Genomic DNA, 9,454 nt, shown 5'->3' with positions numbered 1-9,454 from the left:
CACCCATGTAGAAAGCAGTTGAAGAGGCTGCGTGGCTGTGGATTTCAACTTTTATGTCTGTCTCAGAGTTAGAAAAATAATTTACGCTATGATCAAGAACACATATATATCAGGAATATAACTGAAATAAAATGTTGGCAAAATAATTTTTACAATGGACCTAAATATTTTTCTCTCCTCCTATTCTAACTCCTTCTTTCTCCTCTTCTCTCTTGTCCTAATGTATTTAATTTTTTAAAAAACATACTACTGGTCCAGATCCAGCAGTTTCTCTATGTTAACAGTTTGAAAACATTGTTTAATATTGTGAACATGGTTCAGACTCTCAGTCCACCTCTCAAGCATCTTATCAGGGTGCTTATGCCACTAAAAATAGGGATTTTGAGTGGGGAGTGGGTGGGGAGGATGCTTCCACTGTTAAAAAGTAGTATTTAAAAATATTATTGCCTAAGAAACTTGAGAACAGGGAAAATAAAGCTGCCTAAATTGATTATTTAGTGCTTCCTTAGAGATATGCCATTTTTAACCTCTTTGCCCAATTCCTCTTTCCTGGTCCCAGGCAGAAAAGCACTGTGCTTCTTATGTTCCCTAGGGCCACCGGCCTGCTAAGATTCTCTTCCTGAAAGACAAAGCCTTTTTTATTATTAATTTTTCTTCAAATCCCAGCTATACAATCACTAAAAAGGGAAAATGGTGAAATATGTGAAAATCCATGTTTGATTTTTCACTTATTCATCACAGAAAACATTCCTCATCTCTTTGTCATATGCACAGTTTTCTTCCCTTGAATTCTCAGGAGTGTTTTTGCCTGATGCTTATATTAGTTATCACAAGCTGTTTCCATATTGGCCATGGAAGTTATATTGTTCAGTGTGTGTGTGTGTGTGTGTGTGTGTATGTGTGTGTGTGTGTGTGTTGTGTATGTGTGTGTTTGAGACGGAGTGCAGCTCTGTCATCCAGACTGGAGTGCAGTGGCGTGATCTTGACTCACTGCAACCTCTACCTCCTGGGTTCAAGAGCTTTTGCTGCCTCAGCATCCCTAGTAGCTGGGATTACAGACATGTGCCACCACACCTGGCTCAGCTTTGTATTTTAGTAGAGACGGGGTTTTACTATGTTGGCCAGGTTGGTCTCGAACTCCTGACCTCAAATGATCTGCCCACCTCGGCCTCCCAAAGTGCTAGAATTACAGGCATGAGCAACTGTGCCCAGCCAGAGATGTATTGTTTGAATGCACCATCAGTCTCACTGCCACCACTCCCTCTACACGTGGTAGCAGGTTGAGTTTACATTGTAATATATCATCATTATTAACTTACATATGTGGGTATATATGAAGGGTGCTATGGGGATTGTACATAAATATGGAGCAGTGTGGTTCATGGCTTTGAGGACATTAAAATAAAATTCAATCAGAAGCAGTCACCATGTGCAATACTTAATTATGTAATATGGTGACCATTTGCTGATGGTTCTACATCATATTTCCAAAGCATTAATGTTTTCAGATACTCAATCAGCTTCTGCGAAGTTATGCAAAAGCTACCAAATGAGTAGCCTTTTCAAAAAAATGTTTTCCTATTTCTGCTACCAAAGTCATTTAATAGAAATAACTCTATGAGTAAGTGCACTTGACTACTGTGGAAACACTTTATTTGGTGGCAATGTTGAAACAGGCAGTATGAATTATAGGCATTTACTGCAACAGAATCAAGAAACCTATTTCCCCCTTCAAAATCAATAGAAAAATTGCTACTTATGCTAGGTAGTCTTTGTCTTTGTAAAGACAAATGACCATGCATTCTGTTTCAGGGTAGCTGAAACATTTCTCAGCTGGCAAAGTTGTTTGGTCCTCTATTTTATCTGTGCAGATAAAAGGATCATTTTGCATCTCAAAGGCTAGAGGCAATATTTTTCACAAATAAATAACATACTAAGTGATTGCTAATTTAAAAAAAAATTAGCATTTGAGAAAAGAAATAGCATTGAATTCCTGACAGTAAAAATTAGTGTTTCTTTATCAAAATCTTAAAGTCATGTATTCAAAGCTGAAATTGTAGATGTTTTAAAATTCAGGTTAAATAAAGATAATATTTTTCTTTCATGAAGTTATTATTAATACTTTATTAAAAAACACATATTTTAGGCTATTCAGACTTTTCTTCTTGGAATTTGAAATGCTTTTATTATTTTTGCACCTTGAATCAGTAATCTTAAAAGTTTCATACTTTAAAATGTTCTGTTGGATAATTATTAAATCTTTTGCTGTCACAATAAATTTTTATCCTGTATAGATGTCGTGATTCCTTATTAGTTCTACTGAAAATATATATGTATAATTTCTCTCATTTAATAAAAGCACATTTATTATATGTTTATGAGTATGTGCAAAAAGTAGGCAAATAATGGAATCTTATTGATCCACTCATATTAAAATGCATTTACATGGGAATGTATATGAATATATAAACATGATTAGTACTGGGAGCTATCAGAGATTCATAGAAGCTCAAATAAGTAGTCACCTTTAATATCTTATTTCCTCCCTAATTTTTTTGCATCCTAAGAAAATAAAAAAAAAATAGGAAGTACACTAGATTTAGTATTTCACCAGTGACTTCCAGAGGGCTAGAAACAGGATTTATGAAGACTCCACATTTATGATGTTCATTATTCCTTGGCTAATGTTACATGGATAAATACATTATTATGGTTGTGTTATTGCTTACTACTGGCTCGATCTCTTCATTATACTCCTGAGCATCATGAACTGAAAAAACTATAGAAACAACAGCGACATCATCTGATGAGCAATGGGCAGATCAGTCCTGGTACACAACGCTCTATACATGAGGCCAAATATGACTTTGGATTAAGAATATTCTAGTAAAACTTCCACATCTAAAAGGAGCATGAAGAATGAATATATTTTAATAATCTTTCAAAGACCAATTTAACTAATATCAATAGATAGAGATTGTTGTAATTTCTTTATTTTCTGTATCTGTTCAGTTGTCCTGTGAAAAGAAAAAATAAATCAAGTATGTGATCTAGAGTAGTGGGCATTCACCTTCAGACTATTTGTGTATTCACACAGATGTGTTTAATTACAACTGCTTCAAAAGAATCCTGGGTTTTCAAAAGTTTATTTTAAGTTTGGAGACTAGACAAGGTCATACTGGTTTTACATCCTATGTGATATAAGTATATATACAAAGAAAAAAACAACATTGGAATATTACACAGCTTGAAGGTTTGCAAAGGTTATTTGTGTCTTAGTTATTTCTGTACTTACTGACACATCAGACACATTGAGTATTGTATTTCATAAGTTGTTGACTAGCAAAGATACAATCATTAGTACCCCAAGTCTTCAAAATTCACACCAAACTTCATGAAGTTATTCGGAAAGAGAAAGTCAACCCTAAAATTAGAATTGGTAGCATGATGAACACTTTCAAAAAGGATGTAGATAAAGCGAAGATGTTTAAAAGTTTAGTTTCGTTCATTGTAAAATTAGCATGTTACAGTTACTCAACATAGTGAAGACTAGGTGATTCTTATGTGTACTCTACTTACGGTATTTTATTGATTTTAGTGTGAATTTAAATAGAATAAATTTATTTCGCTCTGATGTCATTGACACAAATGACACAAAAGCTACTTCATAATACTACTTAACAAGAATTTTCAACATTTCCACATGTGGGAATCCCTTTGCTGTTACCAGTTTTGGGTGTCATGGGACAACAGATATCCATTGGACATGATGTATTGTGAAGAGCATATAAAGCAGAGAGAAAATGAAAAAGAAAGAGAAACTCATTTCAATGTTTTTTCTAAAGGGTAACAAATATAATTCTAATCGACTTCCTTGGAAAATATTTTTAAAATAGGTATCAATAGAAAAAATTACAAAACATCATATGAAGCCATAAATAATTTTGGAAAAGTGAGTCATCATAAAGCATTAGTAATAATCATTAAAATATACTCTTAAGAATGTACGTAATTTGCAAAGTAAAATGGCTATATATTTGATGGGGCAGTAAACCTTGAAAGAAATAAGAATCATTGGCTAAAGAGTAAGCGTCTGTGTATTTCTGAACCTAAGTAATTATTTGTCACATGACTTTAAAATTTAGCCAGTTAAAAATATTTTCAAATCCTAATTTTAAAGTTATCTAAAAAAGGCAACATGGAGGGAATAGCAATTTTGTTTTTGAAAGATGTTAAAAACTGATCCCCATTTCAGAGGCTTCAAATTCAAAATTTCATAATAAGAACAAGAAGTAGAAAGCATATGGGCAAGGAACCGACATGTAGCCAGCAGGTCTCCTTAGACCAACTAATTTTGTTCTTTTTAAAAATGCCAATACGATTGACTTTCTCTTTAAATTCTTCACTATGATTGAAGACCACTCCATATATACATCATTAAGAAATGCTGTTAACACATGGACAGACAAGACAGTAACAGTCTAGTGGCTTTTGTTATGCAGCACAAATATTAAAGGAAAGAAATAACTTAGCAGTGTTGCGTAGGACCTTAACATTTCGTACATATACCATCCTTTCTTTTCCAAGACACTTAATTTAAAACTCCAATAATTCTGTCTAAGCCTTATAAAATAAATACTTGTAAAGCTTATAAATTAGATGTTGCAGAGTTTTATGGAGGCAGTGTAAGGTTTAATTTGAGAGACATGTCAATGAAACCTCCAGTATCAATAACAAATTGTTATGATAATTGCTTATTTTTTCAGGACCTTTGAAGCAAAATAAATAGAAATCAATTTTCATCTTGAAAGCGGTTTACTACTTTGTAATTAGTAAACATTTGCTTCTCACAAATAACTCCACCTGTGCCTTCCTGGGAAACTACCACCAGTTTCAAATCTCAGTAAGATGTTAGTTTCACAGGAAACGTGGAGATGAACAAAGAAATGATGAGTATGCTTGGCCAAGCTATGCAGCACTATATTCATATTTCTTTGCTAAATTTTTAAAAAAGAAACAAATAACTCATAAGCATACTTTTTAAAGTAAATATAAAGATATGTAATTATCACCTAAATGAAGATTTATATTTAAAGAGACACTATATATATATATATATATATATATATATATATATATTGTTCCGTTGTGCAAACTGAGAGTATGGGATTCTTTATGAAGGAAGTATTTGGAAATTAAGTGGCTTCCTTCAAAAATAAAACTGCAGATTTAATTAACTGATATGAACTACAGATCAATGTACTGATATGCAGTCATGTTTTGTATATATGAGTAAGCATGACACTTCTTTTAGGCAACTAATAGAAAATTCAATTAGAAAAAAAACATTGAATTATTCGGGTAATATACAATATAAAGAATGTAGACTAGAACCAAAAGAAAAAGAAGTCACATAATCTTTTATAAGAAATAATGAAAGTAAAATAAGAATTATAGTATCAGTACTGCATGATACATATTCTTTGAAATTTTGTGAAAAACACTGACAGTGTTTGGTAGGCACAGAGAAACACTTGGGATAATGTAGAGTCATTACAGAAGAAAAAAACTTATTGCTAACATTGCAGTATTCCTTTTATCAGAATTAGTTGAGTATTGATGGTAAAACTTGATCAACTCTTGCTCTTATTTGATGACTTTGAGACTTTTTTAAATCTTACTATAAAAAGAAGGCTACTTTCTTTCCCTAATATATTTCTACCAATGTGAATAATTCAGAAAACAATGAGAAAAGTAATTCACACTTAATGTGATGTTAAGAGATTTGACCCATAAAAAAAAATCAAATTAAATCATTGAAAAGGCAGGCTTAGACCTCTTTACAAAGACAGTTAGTTGCCTACCATAATTTGAGCACTTTCTCATGAAAAAAACCCATTCAGTTTCCTACAGATTTTGCACAGTTCATTCCATGGAGATACTTTTAGGGAAACAGGGAAGGAGGTTGTGAAATGGAGCCTCTCCTCATTCCTCCTCTGTGCAGCCCAGCAGCTCTGACCGCAACGTGATTCTCCCGTACCAGGACCAAGGAAGGATTCTTATGTGTCGTGCATAGATGGGAGGGTCGATGACGTTTTTTCTGTGAGTGTCATTGTCAAAATTGCCCTGGAAAACCTAATAAAGAAGAGCAGAAAATGTCAGTCATACAACCTTTTTTCTTTGAAATTATTTTTATGTTCTTGTTTGGAACATTTTCCCCAAATGTGATATTTGAAAACTATTCATTTTCTTTTCTTCAAAATATATTGCAGCTTCTTTTTAATAATAATTTTTCATGAAATGGTCAATTAATGTTTAATTTAAAGAGTTACGGCAAACCTTGATTGCCTAATGCAGGAGTTCTTAGGTCTGTCATTTTCCTCTGCCTGTTTCTCTCAATTATAAAGATGCCACAGATGCTTACTTTTTGCTTATGTCACAAGCTGACGTTAGTCATGTAGCTTGCTGAAGATGCTCTCTTCCAAGGAGTGACTCAGGGATCCAAGCTGCTTGCAAAGTACAACTATCAAAGGGAGCATGTGGTCTCCACATTCACAACGGGAAAGGGGAGGGTGAGTTAGTAGACTGGGCAGGATGTTTAAGAGAACAAGTATGGAAGCAGCTTATATGACTTCTGTCTATCTGTTTCACCTTACCCAACTATATGACACCAGCCTAATAGCAAAGGAGGCTGGGCACTGGAAAGAAGCACATGGCTATTTGGTGAGCACTAACAGTTTCTATCACAGTACTTTTTGCTCACTTCTTCTTACATAGAGAATAAAATTAACCCATCTCCAAATGAGACAACTCAATCAATGATTTTTGAACTGTTTTTTTTTTTTTGGCTTCATCTATTAATTCCTGGATCCATAAAGTACTATTTTGATCAATGTGACTTATAACATCCTGACACTTTGCATTGCACATCTGTTCCTTTCTTCTTTTGTAAAAATGCTTTTTTTTTGAGCTTTTCTATGGCCACTTGCTCTTCCTTAAAATACTTTTATAATAACTTGGACAAATGTTTGCTTCTGAAAACAAAACAAATTCAAAACACTGGGACCCTGATAGGAATAGCATTAAATCATAATTTATGTTGGGGTAAACTGAGGTATTTATATTATTTAGTCTTTATCTGAAGATTTTATTCATTGTTCTGTGTAGTTTCTGAGCATTTCTTGTTGAAGTGATTTCTAACTATTTTATATCTACTTAAAAATTTAGATTTAGTTTAGATTTTTAGATTTAGTTCAAATTTTTAGAGTAAAAAATCTCATCAAGACTTTCTCTTTTCACTTTTTGAAGCATCTTATAATTAGAAGATAATTTTCTTTCTTGTTTGACATCAGATTTCTTTCTTGTTTGGCATTAAAACATAAGAATGTTGCCAACAAAGAGACCTGAAAATAAAATCCCCCAAAGTAGAAAACAAGAAACAAACAAAACTCTGCCATCACATGACAGAAAACCTAACTCATATCTTTGGGAATTCTGAAATTAAAAGGGATGCTCTAAAAGCCTTCTAGACTAGATTGGTTCAGTCTTATATGGTCACAAATGTTCTTCTGGAAAGAAAAAAGCAATATTCTCTTCAAAAGCATTAGACAGTATGGAACTGATTAACAGAAGCAATAGACAAGACTGAAAAGTCTCTCTGCTGGTTCTGCTGTGATATCTAAATCCATGTTCATTTAGCAGGCAATTTATGCTGAGAAATGCCATGTTTTGCACTAAGGAATAACTCATTCTGGACTGAAATGTATTGCTATGTAACAATGTCTCTGTTAGCAAAAGCTCACAGGTACAGGACATACCATAAACACTGGCCCAAAATCTTGAGTGAGTAGCAGAAAGTAAACTCTGGTTTACTGACATCATCTCTGACATATGATGTTGGATTCAAATGCTTCACTGAGATGGTGGTATTACAATTCAATATGGAATCTAAATCCAATTTTGTAGCCCTGCTAGTGAACTTAATGTATATCTTTGGGATAATAGAGTTTAAATTCACGAACTCTCATTACAAGATTTAAAATAGCCCAAAATACGGTTTAAACCACTTCTTGGGAAAGAAATACAGGAAGGAACAATTTTCTCTTAAGTGTCTGCTGTTCAGAACAGGTTTTGGTAGAAACTAACAATCCAGAAAGCATTAGTTGAATTATTAATTATACTTATTTCTTTATAATGAAAAATACATACAGAGAAACTATATCAGCTCTAATTGAAAACAACCATGAAATTTCTGATTTAATATGTGAAAGTCATGGATATTTGCATATTCATTTAAAAAATGAAGTTTCATGAAATGTGATTTATAAAACAATAACATTCATAGAAAAACAGCCCCAATCACCCAATTTACGGCCTCAAAGTACAGAAAATGTATTTTTATTTTCAGAGACCTCTCAGTAGTGTCACAGTACAGAACACAAAGCACACACTTGCTAATTCCAGGGTAGTTTGTACTTGTTGGGTAAACATGTGGCACCTGTGTTGTTTTCTTATCTCCAGCACTGGGAAGCCCATGCTTAAGAAGGCTACCTAAATGTTTCACCTTGTAAAGGAATGCAAACATAGTGTTTTTAGTTAACTTTGTAAAATCTCTAAGATTTCTAGAAAGTGCTTTCACAGGCACATTTTAGAGATATAAGAATCTGAACTAAAACTGAAGTCTGAAAAGACTGATGGAGAACACTAAATCTCCACATAGGGATGAAAATCTTTTATAAGAGAAAGACACAGTTTGATTTAGAAATTTTTAGAAAAACTACGCACAAGTTTCAGTTCAGAGAGGAGGCTAATTAGCTGAGGACAAATTTGCTGCTTAATTCAGACATGATAATGTTATGGGGTCTCTCAGGCTTTTTCTAACATATGGGACCTTGAGAAAAAAGCACTGAAGGTCTTTGCAGGAGCTTCCATAATGACAATCTAAGAGAGGAGAAGAAAAGAAAAATACAACTCCCTCAATCTAGCTATCTTGATTTTTTTCCCCTAAGGTTAACTCTCTTGTGATGCTGGTTAAAAATACAAGACAGATTCTTGAGAGAATTCAAATCGGCATGGAGAGAATATTAGATAAAATAAAACAATAAAATGTTGCTTCTAGCAGCATTTTTATATTTTTTGTAAGGCAAGCTACCATTCTTCGTTATTAACCACTGTCTATTCAGGCCAGGGTAGACATCATCCATAGGAGGCCTCCAGCGATCATGGAACACAGCAACATTATCCTCCACCACGTAGTCAGAGAAGTGGGGCATATTTGTTTCTTTTAGCAGTCATGGAATGGGACTCTAAATATCAAAGAATCTCTTGGGGATTTCTTGCACATCCGATTTCTTTAGAAAATCATCTAGTTTGTAAAAATGTGCTTTTTTCTACTTGTCCTAAACGTAACTCATAAGAAATTTTCAGGAGATTCCACTGTTCTGATTTTTGGAAC

General features: G+C 33.4%; 1 protein-coding gene across 2 annotated transcripts in view; it reads right to left on the bottom strand.

The window, feature by feature from the left end:
• Positions 1–2,994: 2,994 nt before the first annotated feature.
• The window catches only part of EDIL3 (EGF like repeats and discoidin domains 3), a 439,880-nt gene continuing 433,420 nt past the window's right edge, over positions 2,995–9,454 (bottom strand). For both annotated transcript variants that reach the window (XM_032276660.1, XM_032276661.1), the window contains one exon: positions 2,995–6,135. In XM_032276660.1, coding sequence (XP_032132551.1) covers positions 5,986–6,135 — 150 coding nt within the window. In that variant the 3' untranslated portion in view covers positions 2,995–5,985. The remainder of the gene's footprint in view (positions 6,136–9,454) is intronic.

This window comes from Sapajus apella, unplaced genomic scaffold (assembly GCF_009761245.1).
Source record: "Sapajus apella isolate SASKATOON/1434 unplaced genomic scaffold, GSC_monkey_1.0 scaffold1, whole genome shotgun sequence".
Lineage (NCBI taxonomy): Eukaryota > Metazoa > Chordata > Mammalia > Primates > Cebidae > Sapajus > Sapajus apella.
The sequence above is the reverse complement of the archived record's forward strand: the minus strand, read 5'-3'. Positions and strand labels throughout refer to the sequence as shown.